Below are 23846 nucleotides of genomic sequence, written 5' to 3'. Positions count from 1 at the left end.
AGGAGGGCTCTCTCGTGGGCTATTGCAGTCGCCTTCTAATTGATCTCCTTTTGTCAATCTCTTCTGACTCCAAATCCTCTTCCCCACAGCTGCCAAAGTAATAGCCTAGGTCTGACCATGTAATTCTCCTACTCAATAAACTTCAGAGACTCCCTCTTACCTCTAGGAGCAAATACAAACTCCTTTGTTTATTAAAGTGCATCAGAATTCTGGGTCCAATCAATTTTCCTAGCTTTCTACCACATTAGTCTTCTTCATGAACACCATGATCCAGCCAGACTAGTCTTCCTATTCCTCATCCATGGCATCATATTGCCAGTATCTCTATTAGTATTCTTCCATGCCTAGAATGCACTCCCTTCTCCCCTCCACTTCTAGAAAAGAAATGACTGGATTTTAAGTCAGCTGCTTCTTAGCTATGTGACTTCAGGCAAGTCACTTGACCATTTGGACTCTCAGTTTTTCTCATCTATAAAATGATGGTGGTTGGGGGTATTGAACTACCTGACCTCTAATGTGACTTCCTCCATTAAATCTACAATCCTTTGATGAAGGACCCATATTAAGTGCTACCTTCTTTTGTTTGTTTGTTTGTTTAAATTGTTTCCATGGTTACATGATTCATAATCCCTCTCTCCTCCCTGCTCCAACACAACAAGCAGTTCCACTGCCTTATACATTATTCATATATGCAGTAGAGTGATCATAAGTGCCACCTTCTACATGGAGTCTTTCTTAACAATCCCTCCTATAGCCACCATTATATCTATCTTGCATATTCTTCCCTTTTTATCTCCCCTGATTGCTAAAAGATAATGCTCTTATCAAAACATTACACAGAAAGGGGGCAGCTGGGTGGCTCAGTGGATTGAGTCAGGCCTAGAGATGGGAGGTCCCAGGTTCAAATCTGGCCTCAGACACTTCCCAGCTGGGTGACCCTGGGCAAGTCACTTGACCCCCATTGCCTAGCCTTTACCACTCTTCTGCCTTGGAGCCAATACACAGTATTGACTCCAAGACAGAAAGTAAGGGTTTAAAAAAAAAAACATTACACAGAAAGTTCATAGTAATGGGGTTCCTGATCACTCCTCAGATGCATACATGGCCCTGGAGTTTGGGAAGAAAATGTGAGTATCCTTTTGTGGGACAACTTCAGCCTCAAGCATTGACAAACCTTGTCCTGCAATCTGGGCTCTAGAGTCTTCTTTCCCAGCAACTGCCAAGGCAGGACTTCTCTAATTGTTTCAAGATTGTATTATCCTTAAGGGCAGAGACCAGGCTGTCATTTTTTTTTCAGTCCCAACACAATGCCAGGAACCTCATCATGGCTCAGTGAATAATCACAGAACTCACAAGACAGTCCCTTGGAAGAGACAAGACTCCCTCCCTTAAAGACACCTTCTGAGTCACATGCAGATATAAGGGTAAACAGCTAAATAAAGAAGTAAGGAGTAATGAGCCACTGTGACTGTCAGCAAGAGAGGGCCAGATTTTCCCTCCCCAGGAATCAAAGTGAGGGTTGTTAAAATCCTTTTCTTGGGTTTAAATGATTGCACTGGCATCGAATATGTCCATCACTTGCCCTATGACCTCCATCTCAATTCTGTAGATAGGGAATTTTCACTACAGCTAAATCTCATTTGCACATGCCGACATTCTACCAGATAAATATACCCTGAGGCTGACCTACATCTTCCTGGACTCCTCTTCCTTGCAGGCAGGGAGGCATTGCCCTTGTTTTCCACCACCAAGTATTGAAAAAGAAAACACAGGCATTCTTAGAAAAACAATTCCATCTCAAGACCTTAGGACATTAGCTTGAGTCCCTGTTTTATCAGCTAAGTCCAGGTACCCTTGTTAGCTGCCTGGAGAGATGATGAATGTAGCCAATGAAAGTAACCAACAGCTGTCTTCTAGACTTTAAAAAAGAAAAGTTAGCATTATATCCCATTACCTGTCTAAAAGACCAGAACATCCCACAGCAAACATTTAGATAAGGCCCCACACAAATAAGACTGCCATGTTCCCTTACAACATGTCAATAACAAGAATGAAAGAGACTCGAGTATAAAATACTCTTCAAGGGTAGGTGCATCTCTTTCCTCACCTCTCCCTACTTCCAGAAAACTGTGGGTGGGGAAGTTGCAGGGGATTCTGAGTGACTTGGAGAAATGAGGAGAGGTCAATTATCTAAGCAAAAAATACTTACTAATGTGCCAGGCACTGACCTAAACAACAATAATATAAAGAAAGGCAAGAAAGGAAGCAGAAGGGGCTCTTCTATTCATCTTGGAATATGAGAGAGATCCATCAGGGAGGTAAGAAAAGGGCTCCTGATGGACTTTTATTGAAAGTCAGACCTCTTTTTCACAGTCCAGTAAGGAAGAAGACAATGGAAAAATACAATCCTCACAAGAGAATCCCAGAATGGAAGTTTGAAGAGTATTGTATCTAAGCAGGATGCAAAGAGAAGGGGAGATCTGGGAGTCTAGACCAGACCAAGAAGTACCAGACACACACCCATTCATATGTCTTTGAGGAATAGCATGAGGTATGGACAAATGAATTGGGACACAGGGGAAACTGAGATTGAGAAGCAATTAGGCGTCATCTTTTGGGAACTGTAATGTTCACATAGAAAGGTAGGGAAATATGTCACCCAGGCAGAAAAGATACTAAGAAAGCCCTGGCAAGAAAAATGTATTGAGAGAGTAGAGCCAAGATGGTGGCATAGTAGCAGAATATTGGAGCTACTCTGAATTTCTTTCTAACCAATCATTACAAAGTGTCTCAAAAGGACAGAGATCAAAACATGACAAGTAAAGGGGCTCTCTCACTGGACACGGTGTGAACGGTAGGCAGTAAGTAGGGATTCCCACACTAGAAGGGAGTGAAACTGCATGAGGAAAATTGCAAGCTGACCACCCCTCCTCACCAATGACCTATTGCCATAGTTAAAGCCAGGGCCAGGGACATCTCCAGATTCTCAGGAGCTGACTGAAAGTACCACAGACATAGCCCTGAGGGCTGTGCCAGGCCTTGATAGAGCTCAGTCTTTGCAGAAGAGAGAGAAATACTGTGGCCACAGTGAAGGGGCAGGGGAAAGGGAGGAAGAGAAGATAGAGCAAAACACAAGGTGCAACATTCTACACAGACCCACCCTTGAAAATCCAAGCCACGGCAGCTGAGAAAGCTAGCCTCAGGGCAAAACACTTTGAAGCACACTACACAAAAAACACCATAGATCTATCTACCCTTACTCAAACCTCTGACAGGAAAGGGAATAGAGTTCCAAGGCAAAGCCCTGTGAGACAGAAGCTAAGAAAGCAATGACCACCAATATGCAGAAATCCTAATCTTCCAGTGGCAAAAAGAATAAACAACTGCAAAAAAAAGCTCTTCACCCTAGAGAATTTCAATGGAGAAAGAGAAAAATACAGAAGTAACAGGAGAGAATGAGAAACAAGCAAACACATGCGAACTCCCCCACAAAAAAAAAAAAATGGAAATTGGTCACAAGCTCTGGAGAATCTCAAAAAAGGAATTCAAGAACCAAGTAAGAAAGACAGACAAAAAATGGGCAGAAAAGTGGGAAAATGAAATGAAAGTAATACAAAAAGAAAATAACTTAAAAGACAAAATTGCCCAAATGGAAAAAGAGGCACAGAAATCAAAGGAAGTAATAAGCAAATTGGACACCAGAATTGATCTGCTAGAAACCATGAAGAGCAGGATAGACCAAACTGAAAAGAAAAATCAAAAGATCATAGCTGAAAAGCAATCTTTAAAGACTAGAACTGGGCAAATAGAAGCTAATGATCTCACAAGACAGCAGGATTAAATAAAGCAAAATCAAAAGAATGAAAAAATAGAAGAAAACATGAAATATTTCATTGAAAAGCCAACTGACCTAGAAAACAGATCCAGGAGAGACTATTTGAAAATTATTGGACTACTTGAAAGCCTGGAACAACAACAAAAAAGCCTAGACATCATATTACAAGAAATTACCCAAGAAAACTTCCCTGATATTCTTGAACAAGAGGGCAAAATAGACATTGAAAGAATCCTCAGATCACCACCTATATTAAATCCCCAAAATACAACTCCCAGAAATGTTATACTCTAATTCAAGAACTTCTAGGTCAAGGAGAAAATACTTCAAATGGCCAGAAAGAAACAATTCAGATATCATGGAGCCCCAATGTGAATCTTAAAAATTCTCAGACTCTACTTCAGAACACTTGGTTAAGACCATTCCCCATTTTAAACAATGAAGGGACTTAGATCAGGAATGTGAGAACTCTACCCCACCCATACTTAAGCATATTTTAGGGGAAGATAAAGTTGTAAACTCTTTACTGAACAATGAAAAAGTACTTAATTCATACTTATAGTGAGGCAAAATCCCTTAAGCTAAGTCTAATTTTAGATCTAATACAAAAAGGTGCTAAGTACCTATGAAGGTCAGGCAACTTGCAAACTAGCAAGGGACAAGCTTAACAAAAGAGGTGTGAGGTTTTAGTCTACTCAGGTGTGAATTACTCAAAAGTTTAGTCTACTCAGGTGTGAATTAAAAATGGTCTGTCCTTTGGAAAATGTCTACTGTGATTGCTAGATGTGAGAAATTAGGAGAGGTAACATAGGAGAAAATTCTCTTTAAAAGGAGGTCAGAAGCCGAGAGCAGGAAACTCTCTGGGAAACTCTCTGAAGAGACCTCTCTCTGAAAAGATTCAGCTTGCCAAAGCTAAATTGGAGAGAGGCAGCTTGCCAGAGCTGCCTTGAAGGGTTTGGTGGCTGCCTGAAAATTCAGTTTGCCAAAGCTGAATTGGAGCTCGGACTAGTTGGAGTAGCTGGGTCTCTCTGGACACTAGAATATTGCTTGGGACAAATATTGTGGTGAGTGGATTAAAGACTGACTGATCTCTCTTAGGGCTTGGGCTGAGGCTGGCCTAGGCTGGCCTGAGCTGGCCTACCCCTTTTCTCATTATTTCCTCTTACTCTCTCTCTCTCTCTTTCATTAATTCCTAATTTGTATTAATTAAGATCTCCATAAAAACCCAGCTGACTTGGGTATATTTCATATTTGGGAATTTTTCCCTGGCGATCACTTTATATTTGATTTAATTCAAGACAATGTCTTGAAAACATATTTCTGCAGTCTCAGTTTAAGGCAAACACTCTTTTATCTGTCACAGTTTATGCCAAAAATTCTTTTAAATGTTACACCAGTCAGGATTATACAGGATCTGGCAGCTTCCACACTAAAGGACCACAAGGCTTGGAATATGATATTCAGGAAGGCAAGAGAACTGGGTTTACAAGCAAGAATAAACTACCCATCAAAACTGACAATATACTTTCAGGGGAAAGTATGGGCATTTAATAAAATAGAAGATTTCCAGGCATTCCTAAAGAAAAGACCAAAATGAAGGGGGAAATAAGATGTCCAAATGCAAAATTTAAGAGATAATAAATACTTGTTTACATAAAAATGTAAACAAGAAAGAAAAAAATTTAAGGACTTAAATAAGGTCAAATTGATCCTATTTGTTTATGTAAAAATGATATCTGTAACTCTTAAAAATTGTTTTCATTATCATAGTAGATAGAAGAAACATACATAGGCAGAGATTGTGGTATTAAGCTATTTAAGATAATATGTAAAAAAAAATTAGCAGGGGAAAAAAAGAGGATGGTACTAAGAGAAACTGAAAGGAAGAGGTAAAATAAAATAAATTATACCACATAAAGGGGCACATGGGGTGGGGGCAGGGCCATGGGAGGAAGAATGCTATTATAAGAAGAGGAGGAAGAGAGTGGTGACAGATAACACTTAAAACTTACTTTCAGTGGAATCAGTTCTGAGAGGGAAGGACAGTCAGATTTACTGGGGTATAGAATTCTATCTTATCCTATAGAGAAGTTAAAAGGGAATAAGGAAGTAGGGGTATATGGAGGGGAGTATTAAAAGGGAGAGGAAAGTTGGAGGTGGTGATTAAAAGGCCCTAAAGAGAAATGGGAGGGGAAGAAGAAAGTAGGGGGTGGGAAAAGTAAAATAAGGGTAAGGAAAGGGGGAACTGATTAAAAGCAAAACACTGGTGTGGAGGGAAACAATGAAAGAAAAAAGGGCAGGGGTAAAAGAGGAATGAAAATGATGGGGAATACACAAGTGGTAATCATAACTCTGAATGTGAATGGAATTAAATCACCCATAAAACAGAAGCAGATAGCAAAGTGGATTAAAAACGAAATTCCTACCATATGGTGTCTACAAGAAACACACATGAGGCAGGTAGACACACACAGGGTAAAAGGCTGGAGCAGAATTTATTAGGCAGCAACTGAGGGAAAAAATGGCAGGAATTTCAATTATGATATCTGACAAAGTCAAAGTAAAAATAGATCTGATTAAGAGATATAAGGAAGGTAATTACATCATGATAAAAAGCAGTATAGACAATGAAGAAATATCAGTACTCAATATGTATGCACCAAATGGTGTAGTATCCAGATTTTTAAAGGAGAAACTATTGGAGCTTAAGGAAGAAATAAATAGTAAGATTATACTAGTGGGAGACCCGAACCTTCCTCTATCAGATCTAGATAAATCAAACCAAAAAAATAAACAAAAAAGAAATAAGAGATATGACTGAATTTTTAGAAAAATTAGACTTAATAGATATATGGAGAAAAGTGAATAGGGGAAAAAATATATACCTTCTTTTCAGTAGCACATGGTACATTTACAAAGATTGACCATGTACTAGGACATAAAACCATTACGAACAAATGCAGAAAATCAGAAATAATAATAAATGTAACATTTTCAGATCATAATGTAATAAAAAAATTATAATTAGCAAAGATACATTGAGAGGCAAATCAAAAATTAATTCAAAATTAAATAATCCTATTCTCCAAAATCAGTGGGTTAAAGAACAAATCACAAAAAACAATTACTGATTTCACTGAAGAGAACAACAATGAATAAATAACATATCAAAACTTATGGGACACAGCCAAAGCAGTACTCAGAGGAAAATCTATATCCCTGACTACTTATATTAACAAAAAAGAAAAAGAGGAGGTTAAGAAATTGGACACTCAACTAAAAAAACTAGAAAAAGCACAAATTAAAAACCCTCAGGTAAAGACCAAATTGGAAATCTTAAAGATTACAGGAGAAACTAATAAAATTAAAAATAAAAGAACTATTAAATTAATAAACAAGACTAATAACTCGTATTTTGAAGAAAGAAAAAAAACATAAAATGGATAAGTAATTTGTAATCTAATTTAAAAAAGAAAGAAGAGAATCAAATTAACAGTATCATGAATGAAAAAGGTGATCTCACCTCTAATGCAGAGAAATTAAGGCAATCATTAAGAACTATTTCACCCAATTATATGACAAAAAATATGGCAATCTAGGTGAAATGGATGAATATTTATAAAAATATAAACTGCCTAGATTAAGTGAAGAGAAAATAGAATACTTAAATAATCCCATCTCAGAAAAAGAAATTGAACAAGCCATCAAGGACTTCCCTAAGAAAAAATAACCAGGGTCAGACAGATTCACAGGTGAATTCTGTCAAACATTTAAAGATCAATTAATCCCAATAATCTACAAACTATTTGACAAAATAGGTAAAGAAGGAGTCTTATCATATTCTTTTTATAATACAAGTATGGTACTGATTGCCAAGCCAGGAAGACCAAAAACAGAGAAAGAAAACTATGGACCAATATCCTTAATGAACATAGATGCAAAAATATTAAATAAATAAAATACTAGCCTAAAGACTACAGTAATTTATCACTGGATTATTCACTACGACCAGGTGGGACTTATACCAGGAATGCAAGGCTGGTTCAATATTAGGAAAATCATCTGCATAATTGACCATATCAGCAACCAAACTAACAGAAATTATGTGATTATCTCAATAGATGCAGAAAAAGTCTGACAAAATACAATACCCATTCCTATTGAAAATAGTAGAAAATATAGGAATAAAAGGGATTTTCCTCAAAATAATAAGCAGTATTTATTTTAAATCATCAGCAAGTATTACCTGCAATGGGGATGAGTTAAAAGCATTCCCAGTAAGATCAGGAGTGAAGCAGGGATGCCTATTATCACTAGTACTATTTAATATTGTACCAGAAATGCTAGCAATAGTAATTAGAGAAGAAAAATAAATTGAAGGGATCAGAGTAGACAATGAGAAAACTAAACTATCACTCTTTGCAAATGACATGATGGTACACTTAGAGAATCTGAGAAAATCAACTAAAAAGCTAGTATAAAGAATAACTTTAGCAAAGTTGCAGGGTACAAAGTAAACTCACAAAAATCATCATCATTTCTATATATTTCTAACAAAACCCAGTAACAAGAGTTAGAAAGAAAAACTCCATTTAAAATCACTCTAGTCAAGATAAAATACCTGGGAATCTACTTGCCAAGACAAATTGAGGAATTATATGAACATAACTACAAAACACATTTCATATAAATAAAAATAGATCTAAATAATTAGAAAAAATTCATTACTTGGGGGCAGCTGGGTAGCTCAGTGAATTGAGAGCCAGGCCTAGAGATGGGAGGTCCTAGGTTCAAATATGGCCTCAGACACTTCCCAGCTGGGTGACCCTGGGCAAGTCACTTGACCCCCATTGCCTAGCCCTTACCATTCTTCTGCCTTGGAGCCAATACACAGTATTGACTCCAAGACAGAAGGTAAGGGTTTATTAAAAAAAAAAAACATTCATTACTTATGGGTAAGATGAGCTAAATGACAATCCTACCTAAATTAATTTACTCATTCAATGTCATACCTATCAAACTACCCAAAAACTTTTTTGCTGAATTAGAAAAAATTATTACAAAGTTCATTTGGAAGAACAAGATATCAAGAATAACAAGGGAACTAATGAAGGATGGAGGCCTACTGTTACCAGATTTCAAACTATAGTTTAATACAGTGATATTCAAAACAATATGGTACTGGCTAAGAGATAGAAGAGTGGATCAGTGGAATAGAATTGGGGTAAATGACCTCAGCAAGATAGTGTATGATAAACCCAAAGATACCAACTTTTGGGATAAGAACTCACTATTTGACAAAAACTACTTGGAAAATTGGAAAACAGTATGGGAGAGATTAGGTTTTTGTTTAGATCAACATCTCATACCCTATATCAAGATAAATTCAAAATGGATAAATAACTTAAATAGAAAGAGGGAAATTATAAGTAAATTAGGGTGAACATGGAATAGTATACTTGTCAGATCTATGGGAAAGGAAGGAATTTAAGACCAAGCAAGAGAGAGAGAACATTGCAAAGTATCAAGATGAATAATTTTTATTATATTAAATTTTAAAGTTTCTGTATAAGCAAAACAACGCAAGCAAAATTAGAAGGGAAGCAACAAATTGGGGGAATTTTTTCATAACAAAAACCTCTGACAAAGTCTAATTTCTCAAATAAAAAAATCAAGCCATTCCCCAATTGACAAATAGTCAAGGGACATGAATAGGAAGTTTTCAGATAAAGAAATAAAAACTATCAATAAGCACATGAAAAAAATGTTCTAAATCTCTTATAATCAGAGAAATGCAAATAAAAACAACTCTGAGGTGCCCCCTCACATCTAGCAGATTGGCTAATATGACAGCAAAGGAAAGTAATAAATGTTGGAGGGGTTGTGGCAAAATTGGAACACTAATAGTGGAGTTGTGAATTAATCCAGCCTTTGGTCCAGCCATGCCCTTGCTGGGTTTGTACCCCAAAGAGATAATAAGGAAAAATATTTTAGCTACACTCTTTGTGGTGGCAAAAAAAAAAATGGAAAATGAAGAGGTTTCCCTCCATTGGGGAATGGCTGAACAAATTGTGGTATCTGATGGTGATAGAATACTATTGGGCTTGAAAGAATAATGAACTGGAAGAATTCCATGTGTGAATTTCAAAACTACTCAACCCTGTTCAAACCATTCTTCAGAGGATGGGATTTGGCTATTTCCTGATCAATAACAATGGAGATACTTGGAATGACAGAATCAGGTCTTGGAAACTACAATCTCCACCCTACTCAGGGTAACAGGATTTAGGAAGGGCTGCAGCAAAGCTCAAGATTTAATTATTTGAGAATGTGGCCTTCAACAGACATGTGCAAAGGGGACAGACCTCTGGACGGTCCTGGGTTAAGCTAGAGCCACCATTGGCACAGGGGAGACACAGGAAGTGAGGTAGAGGACAGCTGAGGAGTCTGGGGACTTCCTGTGTGGAGGAAAGGAGGTGTTTGGAGCCTGGGTGCTTGGACGGGAGGCCCTGAGACTGTTTCTCCATTTTGGTCACGTGAGTGATAGGGACTGCTCTCATTTCTTTGCCTCCACTATCCAAGGCCTTGGGCCTTTAGCCCAGCCTAAGCAGAGGGGGTATTTAAGCCCTATTCCCCTCTCTCCCCTTTCTCTCTCTCTCTCTCTCTCTCTCTCTCTATTTCTCTCTCTCTCTCTCTCTCTCTCTCTCACATACCTTTCTTCCTCCTGTTAGTAATTAAAAACTCCATAAAAGGTTGACTGCTGACTTGAGTTTTCATTTAGGAATTACATAGCTGAATTCCTTGGTGACCTTAAATTAATATATATCAGTCTTTTAAAGTGATTTTCATATCACACATGTGAACTGGAAAGATCTCTAGGAATTGGTGCAGAACAAAAGGAGCAGAACCACAAGAACCTTGTACACAGAGACTGATATACTATGGCACAATAGAACATAATAGACTTTTCTACTGGCAGCAATGCAATGACCCAGGCCAATCCAGAGGAATTTAGGAGAAAGAATGCTATCCACATCCAAAGAAAGAACTGTCGGATCAGAAATGCAGAAGAAAAGCATATGATCAATCACATTGTTTGATGGGGATATGACTAGAGTTTTGATGTTAAAGGGTTAAAGGGTTAAAGGGTATATATTGCAAATATATATAAATAACATGGAAATAGGTTTTGAACAATGATATATGTATAACCCAGTGGAATTGCTTGTCAGCTCCAGAAGGTGGGAGGAAAGAGGAGAGGGAAAAATCATGAATCATGGAACTATGGAAAAATATTCTAAATAAAAAACCCTGAAAGATATATATATAGATATATATAGTTCCTCCAATAAGATATTACCAATTTTAAAATGTTTTAAAAAATGTATTGACACTGCCCATCAAGTTCTGAATGTAGGTAAAGTTATAGCCTATAGAAAAGAGGCTTGTTCCATGAGAGATAATATTTCTAACAAGTTTTGATAAGAATTTTGTTTATTTCCTTCAACTATTAGATAAGCTTATTTATATTTTGAGCTTTGTGAGCCCATGTGCTTATAAGAGGAGCTAATAACTATATACCAGGTTTGAAAGTGGAAAAAAATCTCAGATAAAACGACCAGATTATCTGGAGGGGTTCAATTTTAGCTGAAGAATTTCCCTAGGGTTACCTATGTCCTTGATGTCAGAAGGGAGTTCCATGGTGTAGGTATTACAGAAGTATTAAGTATTGCTATAATGTATTTGCAGAGAACCATATTGCTGTAAGCAATCTTAGAAATTATTTAGCTCAACTCTTTTGAGTTCAACAGAATCTGAACTTAGGAAAACAAAATGATTTATTCAGATAGCCCAGACAGAATCACATAGCTAATGATAAAATGAGCCAGAACTCATAGAAATTATCTAATCCCGAGGTTCTTAAGCTGGGGTTTAGGGACTTGTGTTTTTGTTGTTTTTTTTTTTAATATTTTGACAACAGTTATTTCAATATAATTGGTTTCCTTTGTAATCCTACACATTTTATTTTATGAATCTTAAAACATTTTTCTGAAAAGTTCATTAGTTTTATTAGACTGACCAAAAAACACATGATGCAAAGTTTTAAAACCCCTGATATAATCCAACCCCCTCATTGTATAGATAATGAAACTGAATCCGAAATTGAGGAAACTGAAGATAAAGTGAATGGATCCAAGTTCCCTGACTTCTAGACTAGAACTTCCCATTGTCATACTGTCTCGGGCCATAGTAAAAGAAGCTTGACTTAAAAATCAGAAGAAACCTGGATTGAAATACTCCCTCTGATCTTGCTAATGTAGTATATCCTTGACCAAGTCATTTAAACCCTCTGAGGCTCTGATGCCTCATCAGCAAAAATGGGAATAATAATAACTATCAGGTCTATTTCAGAAGGTAGGGATGAGGATCAGATGAAGTAATCTATGCATGCTGTTTTTAAATTTTAATTTATTTAGTCAATTTAGAACATTATTCCTTGGTTACAAGAATCACATTATTTCCTTCCCCCCACTCTTCCCTCAGCCAACATGCAATTTCATTGGGTATTACTTGTGTTCTTGATCAGAACCTACTTCCATGTTGTTGTTTCCACTAGGATGTTCATTTAGAGTCTACATCCCTAGCCATATCCCTTCGACCCATGTGATCAAGAAGTTGTTTCTCTTCTGTGTTTCTGCTCCCACAGTTTTTTCTCTGGATATGGATAGTGTTCTTTCTCATAAGTCCCTCAGAATTGTCCTGAGTCATTGCATTGCCACTAATGGAGAATTCCATTACATTCAATTGTACTGCAGTGTATCAGTCTCTGTGTACAATTTCTCCTGGTTGTGTTCCTTTTGTTCTGCATCAATTCCTGGAGGTTGTTCCAGTTCCCGTATGCATACCATTTTGCAAAGCTTGCTAAAGTCAAAATAAATGGTTTAATACATACCTATGTCTTTTTGCCAAATGATGCCTTCTCTAATGTGAAGAGGAGAGAAAGAGAAGTAGTTACTACAGGGTTGTTCCCAGTCAGGTTGAAGCTAGAAATATTGGATGACTTCTGCTCTTGCCAACAGGCAGGTATCCATTTCCAATTATCTAATCTCTTTGACAAAACCAAGGGGAAACTATTCATGTTGTAGTCATCCAGTAGAATGTAAAATTCTTGAAGGTGATGTTTATTTTGGAAGATCTGAGTTACAATGTGACTTCAGATACTTACTGTGTGATCCTGGGCAAGTCTCTGTCTCAGTTTCCTCATCTGTAAAATGGGGTCACAGTAAGTAACACCTACCTCTCAGGGTTGTTGGGAAGATCAAAGCAAGTAATATTTGCCAAGTGCTTAGACCTTGCAGTGTCTGGCACAAAGCAGGTACTTAAATAAGTTTATTTCCTTTCTTCTTTCATCTGTATAAAGACACCAATTGAATCTACTACTGATGAGATCAATGAAATAGCGTGGAGCAAAAAGAGATGAGTAAATCAAGTTATGAAGGAGTAGACTGTTTCCAGACATGAATACAATTAAATGAGGAGCCATCAGAAGCATGTAGGGATTAGCTAAAGTCTCAATCCTGCCCTCTGGACTTTTCTACGGTAAGCAAGTTTGGAACTCAGGAAGTCCCAACAATCTAGAAGAGAAAACAGCTCCAACCAAGCCCAGGAGGGGGAACAGCTTGGGGTTGTGGAGACTAGATCTCTTTAGCCCATCCTGCACATTTGCCTAGGGGGAACGCTTGATAGAGCCCTGAACTTGTAATCAGGAAGTCCTGAGTTTCAGTTCAGCCTCAAATGCTTGCTGGGAAAATCACTCTCTTTGCCTGTGTCATCCATTGTAAAATGGAAATACTAGTAGCAACTACCTCCCAGGACTATTGTGAAGAAGAAAAAAAGAGATCATATTTGCAAAGTGCTTGGCAGAGCGCCTGGCACACAGTGGATGTTTAATAAATGTTTGTTTACTGATTGATGGAATCATCTACAGACATGTCCTCTCCTAAGCCCTCCCAAGCAGAGAACAAACCAAGACAGTCATTTGACTTCTCCATTACAGTTTCCTTCTTTGCCTGGCTAGGATATGGATAACAACAATAATACTGATATCCTCTTTGACCTAGACACCTCTGGAGTTTGAGGTGTCCAGAGGAAAACCCTGGGTCCCATGCCACTAACATTCATGCCGGACAGCTAGGTGGAGCTATTAGAAACAGAGACAACCTAGCAAAGGGAATAGAGTCAGAGTCAGGTCTGAGTTAAAATCCTGCTTCTGATACTTATTAACTGGTGACTTTAGGTAAGTCACTTAAACTTTATAGAACTCAGACCGCTGGGGGAGTTTTATTTACTCAGGAGAGGGGTTGTTGGAGAGCATGTCCCCATTCTCACAGTTCCTGAACATTTTATTCAAGAACTAAAAATCCAAAAGCTGGTCCCTCTGTGGAAAAACTGCCTGTTGAAATGCTGACCCCTCCAAAGACATTTCAACCCTTTTGGGATCCTTTCTAGCCATCTGCGGGGTCATGCACCTAAAGGCCTGGGAACTGACCTCAGAATATCAGATAAACATCTCCTGTTCTTCATATCCCCTAGACGCACTGCCAGTTCCATGCATACACTAATTTGTTGACATGATTCACAGCAAACAGAAGTTTCAGGATCTGACACCTCACTATAGATATACACACAGGGTGTCTGTACATATTGTGCAGACTTTTAAAGCCAGCATCTCCTCACTCATTTAATTAAAAAGTTGAACCAGGAAACAAGCCAAAGGCAGTTTCATCCCAATTGGTGGGGGCCACAGACTGGGCCGGGTGAATTGCTAAGACATCAAGGCACCATTTCCTAAGAAACATTCAGTTTCGCACCAGGAATGTGCTGCTGGGTAGGAAGAAGTCAACAAGGCCCCTGGTTTTCCACCAGCTGTCTCTGACCAGTGCACAATTAAGCTGTTCATCAGTTCCTCTTTCTCCTTCTCTGTCTCTGGCTTGCAGCAAGAAGAATTGAATGAATCTCATTAAAGGGGAAAAACTAGTAGTGCCATTCTCCCCATAGATGTTTAAATCAGTTTTTACTTTGGAGATGACACAATGGCCAAAAACATCCTAGAGGGACAATCAGCTCCTTTAAAAAAGAGAAAAGCATGACATTCAAAAATGAGCTGGGGGAGGGGGGTGCAGCTGGATGGCTCAGTGAGAGCCAGGACTGGAGATGAGAGATCCTGGGTTCAAATCTGACCTCAAACACTTCCCAGCTGTGTGACCCTGGGCAAGTCACTCAACCCTCATTGCCTAGCCCTTACCACGCCAATACACAGTATTGATTCCAAGACAGAAGGTCAGGGTTAAATAAAAAAAAAATGAGCTTAGCCCAGGCCAGACTAAACAGTGATAAACTAGGAATATCTCTCCTCGCTTAAGCCCGACTGATAGCAATATGATGTAACTCTTCAGCAAAAGTTATAAGAGGATCTATGAACTGGGTCTACAGGGAGATACAGAATTCCAGAGTCTTTTACTCCACCACTTTATCTACTCTTACTTAGAGCAGTATTCACTATGTGAGATGAAGATTCCCCTTTCATAGATCCTCTTACAACTTTTTCTGAAGAGTTACAATTCTATTACTTATAACAGTTCCTGCCTGGCATGCTAACACCTAGGGTAAGGGTCCCCAAACTACAGCCCTCGGGCCACATGCGGCCCCCTGAGGCCATGTATCTGGCGCACTTCCGGAAGGGGCACCTCTTTAATTGGTGGTCAGTGAGTGGAGTACTGTATGTGGTGGTGCTGCAAAGTGCAGCGTCTCTCACGTACAGTACTACTTCCAGTGACATAATCCTTTGCGTGGTGCCTTGTTCTGAGAGTAACTGAATGAGAACAAGGTGTTGCACAAAGGATTATGTGGCTGCACAATGGAAGATGTCATCATGGTGAGTGGAGATCTGGGGCAGGGAATTCCACACTATGTATACTGCTGCCCGGTATAGGGGTGGCAGTGATGAGCCTGTGCAAAGTGTAAAAGGCCCATCACAGCCAGCGCTGCAGTCTCCGCTATCCCAGACAGCGGTATGCAGATTTGTTCATAGTTTTTTTTGTAGTCCGGCCCTCCAATGGTCTGAGGGACAGTGAACTGGCCCCCTGTGTAAAAAGTTTGGGGATCCCTGACCTAGGATTCCACAAATGTTAGCAACCACCCTAGAACCCAAGACTACCTTCCCATTGTAACCTCACTGAATTATACCATAGTGAAGGGGGGGAGGAGAAAAAGGAGAAAAAATGTGGAATGGGTTAATGGCAAAAAGCAAGAATGCTATAAAATCATCTGCCTCTCCCATGAAAACATACAGATTGCCCTGCTGGGGGCCATCAGACCACAACGCCTTGACGGAGTCACATGTGGTAGCTGGGGAGACCACAGAGTGGTCCTTGGTGAGATGTGACTGCCCACTCTATCCCCTTTACATGACCTCTTTCATCAATGCCCATTACCTATGAATTGACATGATTATTATTCCCCCTAGTCTCAAAAGAAATAATGCAAGAGCAGAACACCTATGCCCTAATTCTCCAAAACACCACCAAAAGATCAGACCCTTTAACCCAATTTCAAAAAGACTATCATAGGTTAACTTTTACTTAGGTACATAATTCCCAGAAAAACCGCAGCTACAGGCCAAGCCCAAAACTTTCTCATGAAGCCAGCACACGAATCAATCACAGAGGCCAATACAATACATACAGGTACAGTACAGGTACACTAAGCTTCAATATGCCTCAGTGACTCAATTATACAAATCAGTAACTCAGAAACTCCCTAGTAAGCCACCTGTGACAAAATCATTTATCTTGTATTCTGTCTGTAATCACAATACAAAAATATAGAATGTTAACCAAGTGATTTGTTAAAAGTTAATGTATCACTTTTCCAATTATCTCTCTTTGAATATGTGTATTAGGTAATGCAATCTGCATGCCAAGAAAATGGGTATAAAAAGAAAAACCAAGCCTGGGAATGGCAGAGCAGCTGTCAGATACAAAGCAGTCCCATGGGCATAATGATTAAGCTGTCTTCCATTTGTTATTTATTTTGACTGATCATTTGCCACCTGTCAGGAACCCTGGAGTTGCAAGTGAGGCTGGACCCTGACCTCGGCATTGCTCCAGAGGTCTGCCAAGGTACAAGGCACATGGACTTGTGAGAACACTCTCAAGCAGAGGTATCTGACATTTGTTTATTAGGAATACTGTACCAGGCTCCAAATCTGCTTCAGTAGAAAGCCATGCCTTGGTTAGTGCCTTGATCCCAGGCTGCTTTTATAGAGAGAGTAATAACTGGAACCTTTCAGTTTGCTCTATTTTTTTCCCTGAAAGACCCTTCTACTCTCCTAGTGACTTCTTCCCTATGGGTTTTGGTACTGGCTGTGCCACTCACTGGACACTGAGTAATCTCAGAAAAGTTATTTCAACTTCCTGGACCTTAATTTCCTTTAACTGTTGAGTCAGAGAGGTAGACTAGATGTTCCCTTCCACACTCTAAAGGGTTACCTAAGCATTCCACTTACTGAAAGGTGTAACCTCTTAAAATCTTGCTTTACTCAGGGATGTATTCCTCTCACCACCGACACTTTATGGAGTCTGGTTCTCTCTTCCATTTCCCTAAAAATGGTTCCCACTGATTGGCGATTCCTTTTAAGGACTGTTGACATGATCCCTTCTAAAGAATTCTAAAGACGTTTCCGTCCGTACCCCAGTGCTGGGTCAAGTATTAAAACATGACCAACACAAACACCGGCTCCCTCGCCTTTTCCAAGTGAATAGATCTTCAGGAGACATACAAGCATGCTCCTGAGAAGAGCGCCAGGGCAGGGAGGGCAAACACTTGAAGTACGAAGGACTTCCTGGTAATGTTTGATCCGGCTCTGCTGGGAATGCCTGAAACACTTTGTTCTGAGGACACTGGTATCCTACGTGGCTCCTCATTTATCGGAGTACGGGGGAAACCTTCCAGAGAGGCCTCTGGCTATTGCTCAAAGCAGAAACCAATTCTGAAGTTTCAAGAATTGCACAAGGGTGCAAAAAGCAATCTCCTCCGCCAAGGATTCCAAGAATTGATACTATAATGAGCATTAAGGAGGGGTCAGCTGCACTTTGTGGTAAGAGATAGGGGAAAAAAAATCCTCATTTTCCTTCATCAGAAGGCTTTCCCTACTCTCCTTTCTACCTTCCCACCCCAACCCTCACTAAGTCACCCATTTCCTCCCTTAAAAATACAATTTTTTTTTTAGAACTCGAAATTTTTATTTATTTTTTTTAATTAATTTGGTCAATTTTGAACATTATTCCTTGGTTACAAAAATCATTTTCTATTCCTCCCTCCCCTCCCCCCTTTAAAAATACAATTTAAAAAATAGAAAATCCTTAACTTCAAGGGGACTTAGTAACGTTATGAAGATGTTGCCTCGGCTTCAAGGCCCTGTTACTGCACAAAGCCAGGGAAAAAGGGAGTGATGACAGAGATAACCAGTGTTACATGATAACTATTGACATTTTGCAAAGCTTTACACATACACCATCTTAGAACACTGAAAGGCAGGTACTAGAGATATTATTCCATTTTACAGATAAAGAAAGCAATGTTAAGGGACCCGTTCATGTATGCTTTAGAGGCAGAATTTGAATCCAGATCCCCATTACACCAAGCTAAACTCTCTCCATACTACTTTAAAAAAAAAAAAAAAAACCTTACCTTTCGTCTTAGAATCAGTACTATTTATTGGTTCCAAGGCAGAAGAGTGGTAAGGACTAGGCAATGAGGGTCAAGTGACTTGCCCAGGGTCACACAGCTGGGAAGTGTCTGAGGCCAGGTTTGAACCCAAGATTTCCCATTTTTAGGCCTGGCTCTCCATCCATTGAGCTACCCAGCTGCCCTCCACACTACTTTTCTAATACCATTGCTCACTCTTGCTCAGATTTAAGAATGTAGTCATGAAAGAAAGACCCATTCAATATCCTCATCACAGGCAGTGCAATGAGCTAGTAAATAATTCAGGAGACACTCCAAATTTTGCCACTGATTGGAGGTGAGCATAGGCAAGGTATTGCATGCTTGGTGTCTCCATTGCCTATTCGGCTAGTGTAGACAATGACAAGATAGTAGTTGCTTGCCAGGACCTGGTGAAGTGGGAAACCACTGAAGTGAAAGGTTCTTGGGTGCAAGTTCTATTTTGTGACCGGCGTGGGGTGGGGAAGAAAGTGTCAATCATCTGTCTATACCGTCCCACTCACAAACTATAGACATAAAGATCTATCTATCTGTATCTCGATATGTGTATATACCTATATGTATAGAGATCTATTCTACCTGAGTCCAGAGATTTCTGTATCTATATACACATAGACTGCGCTTATATTTGTACATATATTAATATATGGTAGTTTATATGTTATCTATACATATATACTTAAATTTAGAAATAGTCCTTTAATAAACCAAAGTTTCCCTTCACCTGTGTTCTCAAAAGGGCACTTTCACACTTCTAGGATCAAGAATCAGCATCCTCTGTGATAGAAAAGCCACTGTTTGAAGTGGTAACAGAGAGAGAGAGAGAGTGGGATTGAAGTTCATTTAGTGACAGATTTCACTCTCCCAGCTCTCACTTTTTCTGTGTCTGACCTCTATTTCATACTTTTCTCTATATTCTTCTCCATTTTCCCCACTCTGAGACCATCTTCTCAGCCATTGCACTACACGTATAGGGACCCTACCCAAGAGTTTTTAACCTGTTTGTCTCTAGAACATCTGATTTTGGCATCCTGCTGTTCTGATTGGGGAGCTCAGCCAAGTTTCATTTCACTCTCTCCCCCCAGTTCATCTTCTTTATAGCAGCAAGCAGCAGTCTTTCTTCCTCCCTCCCTCCCCCCCCTTCCTCCCTCTCTCTCTATCTCTCTCTCTCTCTTTCTTTCTTTCTTTCTTTCTTTCTTTCTTTCTTTCTTTCTTTCTTTCTTTCTTTCTTTCTTTCTTTCTTTCTCTCTCTCTCTCTTTCTTTCTTTCTCACTCTCTTTCTCTCTCTCTCGCTTTCTTTTTTTCTTCCTTCCTTCCTTCCTTCCTTCCTTCCTTCCTTCCTTCCTTCCTTCCTTCCTTCCTTCCTTCCTTCCTTTCTTTTTTCCTTCCTTCCTTCCTTTCTTTCTTTCTCTCTTTCTTTTTTTCTTCCTTCCTTTTTTCCTTCCTTCCTTCCTTCCTTCCTTCCTTCCTTCCTTTCTTTCTTTCTTTCTTTCTTTCTTTCTTTCTTTCTTTCTTTCTTTCTTTCTTTCTTTCTTTCTTTCTTTCTTTCTTTCTTTTTCTTTCTTTCTTCCTTTTCTCCTTTCTTTCTTCCTTTCCTCCTTTCCTCCTTTCTTTCTTTCCTCCTTTCTTCCTTTTTCTTTCTTTCTTCCTTTTCTCCTTTCTTTCTTCCTTTCCTCCTTTCCTCCTTTCTTTCCTCCTTTCTTTCTTTTTCTTTCTTTCTTCCTTTTCTCCTTTCTTTCTTCTTTTCCTCTTTTCCTCCTTTCTTTCTTTCCTCCTTTCCTCCTTTCTTTCTCTCTTTCTTTCTTTCTTTCTATCTCTTTCTTTCTCTCTCTCTCTCTCTCTCTCTCTCTTTCTTTCTGTCTTCCTTCCTTCCATCTTTCCTTTCTTTCTTTCCTTCTTTAGATTTTTGGAAATTTTTATTTAATTAGTTAATTTAGAATACTTTTCCATGGCTACAAGATTCATGTTCTTTTCCTCCTCTACCCTCCACTTCTCTCCCATAGCCTATGCACAATTCCTCTGGGTTTTTCATGTGTCATGGATCAAAATCTATTTCCCTATTATTGATGTTTGCACTAGGGTGATCCTTTAGAGTTATAGCAGTAGTCTTGACAATGTTTATAGTCCTTTCAATTCTGGAACCGCGATCAAATCAACTCTGCTTTTGTTCTTCCAATGGATGAGTGGATGTTAATCTACTCTCCTATGGCTTCCCTGGGCAGCGAGGTGGTAGAGTGCCAAGCCTGAAGTCAGGAAGACTCCTATGGCCTCCGACACTTAACTAGCTGTGTGACTCTAGACAAGCCACTTGATCCTGTTTGCTTCTGTTTCCTCATCTGGAAAACAAGCTGGAAAAGAAAATGGTCTTTGGAGAGTTGAGGACTGAAGTGAGTATATGATCTCTATTTGCCTCTCCATGGTGTCCAAGGTAAGACCAGTTCCAGGAGAAACTTGGTCACCCTTTCAAACTTGCCTTTGATATCCATGCATGGTAAATGTTCTCTAGGAAAACCCTTGCTGATAAAGGGCTCAAAGACCCTCAACACATGAGTACCTGGGAGTGTCAATAGTTGTCTCAAGAGAATTCTCCAGGAAAACCTACCCACAAAGAAATGTATAGTTCCCTCCAGACCAGGGAAAGCTGTATAGCCCTTCCATCCTGGTCCTAAAGTTCATTATAGGGAGGTGGCAGTGCAATCATGGATTGATAACTGGCATTACAGTAAAATTAAATTAAATTAAAAACAACAACCTGGAACTCAAGTCCCACCACCAAAATATATAGGCTTTATGATTTGGGGCAATTCACTTAACCCCTCAGAACCCCAGGCAACTCTCTAACTAGATATAGATCTGCCTTGGGAGAGGAGGTTTTCAAAACAAGATATTTTTCCTGAGAAAATCACATAGTACTGGATCAAACAAACAAACAAAAGAGAGGGACCAGCTCACCTTTTCATCCATCGCCAAAAGGAGCCAACAAAGCTTCCCAAATCACTCTTGCTGTTTGGTGCTGCCCCAAGATCCTGGATACTGAAGAAGTGCGAAGCTTAGAAAGAGTGAGCGGGGCTTCCAGCTCAGCTTTGCTTCTTGTCTCTCATGGAGAGGGAGTGAATCCCAAGTAAGTTCTGTCCTCCCTTATCAGGCTACTATGATGCTGAACTTGGACTAGATGATCCCTAAGGCTATTCTTCTAGCTCTAGAATTCTGTACACTGTGATTGGATACAAAATATGGCAAAAAGTCACCATTGCTATCTTTACAAATGCCCCGGCATCTACCATGTCTCCCCAAGGAATTCTTAGAGGGAAAGAGGGGAGTGGGGGAGTCTCTAATGGAGGTGGGACTATGATTTTATTATCGTATATGCATTATATATATATATATATATACATATATATATATATATATGCAGATCAGGACCTGCAAGATTCATCTTCCTACTAACCTTAATGATCATAACTCTTTATTGATGACCCTAATTAAAATGCTCCTGCTAGTCTGTGTATGTATTGCTACAAAATCTGCATTTTTGTCAGTGATCTCTTTGGCATGACTTCCATTTATCATGCAGTCACCCCAAAAGTATTGATGAAGCATTTATTATATGCCAGGCACTGTTCTAAATACTGAAGATACAAAGAAAGACAAAAAGAGTCCCAGAGCCCAACTTTTAACAGTAAAGACAATTTTCAAATAATTGTGTTAATATGAGATATTTACAGTGAAGTGGGGAGAAGCAAGGCAGAAAGCCCATCTAGAAAGCTATTGCAGTAGGGTAGGTTTGAGGTGATAAGAGGCTGTGTGAGAACAGAGATAAGAAATGTTGTGAAGGTAAAATAACAAGATTTGACAACAGATTAGATATTCTGGATGAGTGTTTAAGTGAAGAGTCAAAAATAGCACACTGGATGGAATTCCAGGCCTGGAGTCAGGAAGACTCATTTTCTTGAGTTCAAATTCCACTTCAGACATTTACCAGCTATGTAATCTGGAGCAAGCCACTTTAACTCTTTTTTTTTTATTATTTTTATTTAGAATATTTTTCCATGGTTGCATGATTCATCATCCCCTCTCCCTGCTCTCTCCTCTTTCCTCCCAAAGTTCACAAGCAGTTCTACTGGGTTATGCATGTATCAGTTCAAAACCTATTTCCATGTAATTCATATTTGTAGTAGAACAATCTTTTAACATCAGAACCCTAATCACATCCCTATCCCACTACATGATCAAGCATATATTTTTCTAATGCATTTCTGGTTCTGCAGTTCTTTCTCTGGATGTGGATAGTATTCTTTCTACTGTCACTCAGGATTGTCCTGGATCATTGCATTGCTGCTGGTAGAGAAGTCCATAACATTCAATTGTATCAGTGTATCAGTCTCTGTGTACAATGTTCTGCTTCTGTTCCTTTTGCTCTGCATCAATTCTTGGAGGTTGTTCCAGTTTGCATGGAATCCCTCCAGTTCATTATTCCTTTCAGGACAATAGTATTCCATCACTAACATATACAGCAATTTGTTCAGCCATTCCCTAATTGATGGACACCCCCTCATTCTCTAATTTTTTGCCACCACAAAGAACGCAGCTATAAATATTTTTCCTTAATATCTCTTTGGGGTACAAACCCAGCAGCAACATGGCTGGATCAAAGGACATGCATTCTTTTAAAGCCCTTTAGGCATAGTTCCAAATTGCCCTCCAGCATGGTTGGACCAATTCACAACTCCACTAGCAGTGTTTTAGTGTCCCAATTTTGCCACATCCCCTCCAACATTTATGACTTTCCTTTGCTGTCATATTGGCCAATCTGCTAGGTGTGAGGTGGTACCTCAGAGTTGTTTTGATTTGCATTTCTCTAATCATGAGAAATTTGGAATACTTTTTCATGTGCTTATTGATAGTTTTGATTTTATCCTGTGAAAACTATTCATGTCCTTTGACCATTTATTGATTGAGGAATGGTTTGATTTTTTTGTAAATTTGATTTAGTTCCTTATATGTTTGGGAAATTAAACCTTCGTCAGAGAGTTTTGTTATAAAAATGTTCTCCCAGTTTGTTACTTTCCTTCTAATTTTGGTTGCATTGGTTTTGTTTGAACAAAACCTTTTAAATTTGATATAATCAAATTCATTCATTTTACATTTTGCAATGTTCTCTATCTCTTGCTTGGTCTTAAATTCCTTCCTTTCCCACAGATCTGGCAGGTATACCAATCTATAT

At 39.0% G+C, this 23846-nt stretch overlaps 1 protein-coding gene across 3 annotated transcripts in view; it reads right to left on the bottom strand.

The window, feature by feature from the left end:
• Nucleotides 1–21775, bottom strand: part of SLC34A2 (solute carrier family 34 member 2) — a 231225-nt gene extending 209450 nt beyond the window's left edge. For all 3 annotated transcript variants that reach the window (XM_056802482.1, XM_007496639.3, XM_007496638.3), the window contains exon 1: nucleotides 21575–21775. Coding sequence is in view for 1 of the 3 variants with exons in the window: in XM_007496638.3 (XP_007496700.1) it covers nucleotides 21575–21586 (12 nt within the window). In the remaining 2 variants the exon portion in view is untranslated. The remainder of the gene's footprint in view (nucleotides 1–21574) is intronic.
• Between the last annotated feature and the right edge of the window lie 2071 nt (nucleotides 21776–23846).

The sequence above is a fragment of the Monodelphis domestica genome, chromosome 6, assembly GCF_027887165.1.
Source record: "Monodelphis domestica isolate mMonDom1 chromosome 6, mMonDom1.pri, whole genome shotgun sequence".
NCBI lineage: Eukaryota > Metazoa > Chordata > Mammalia > Didelphimorphia > Didelphidae > Monodelphis > Monodelphis domestica.
This window is presented reverse-complemented; position numbering and strand designations above follow the sequence as displayed.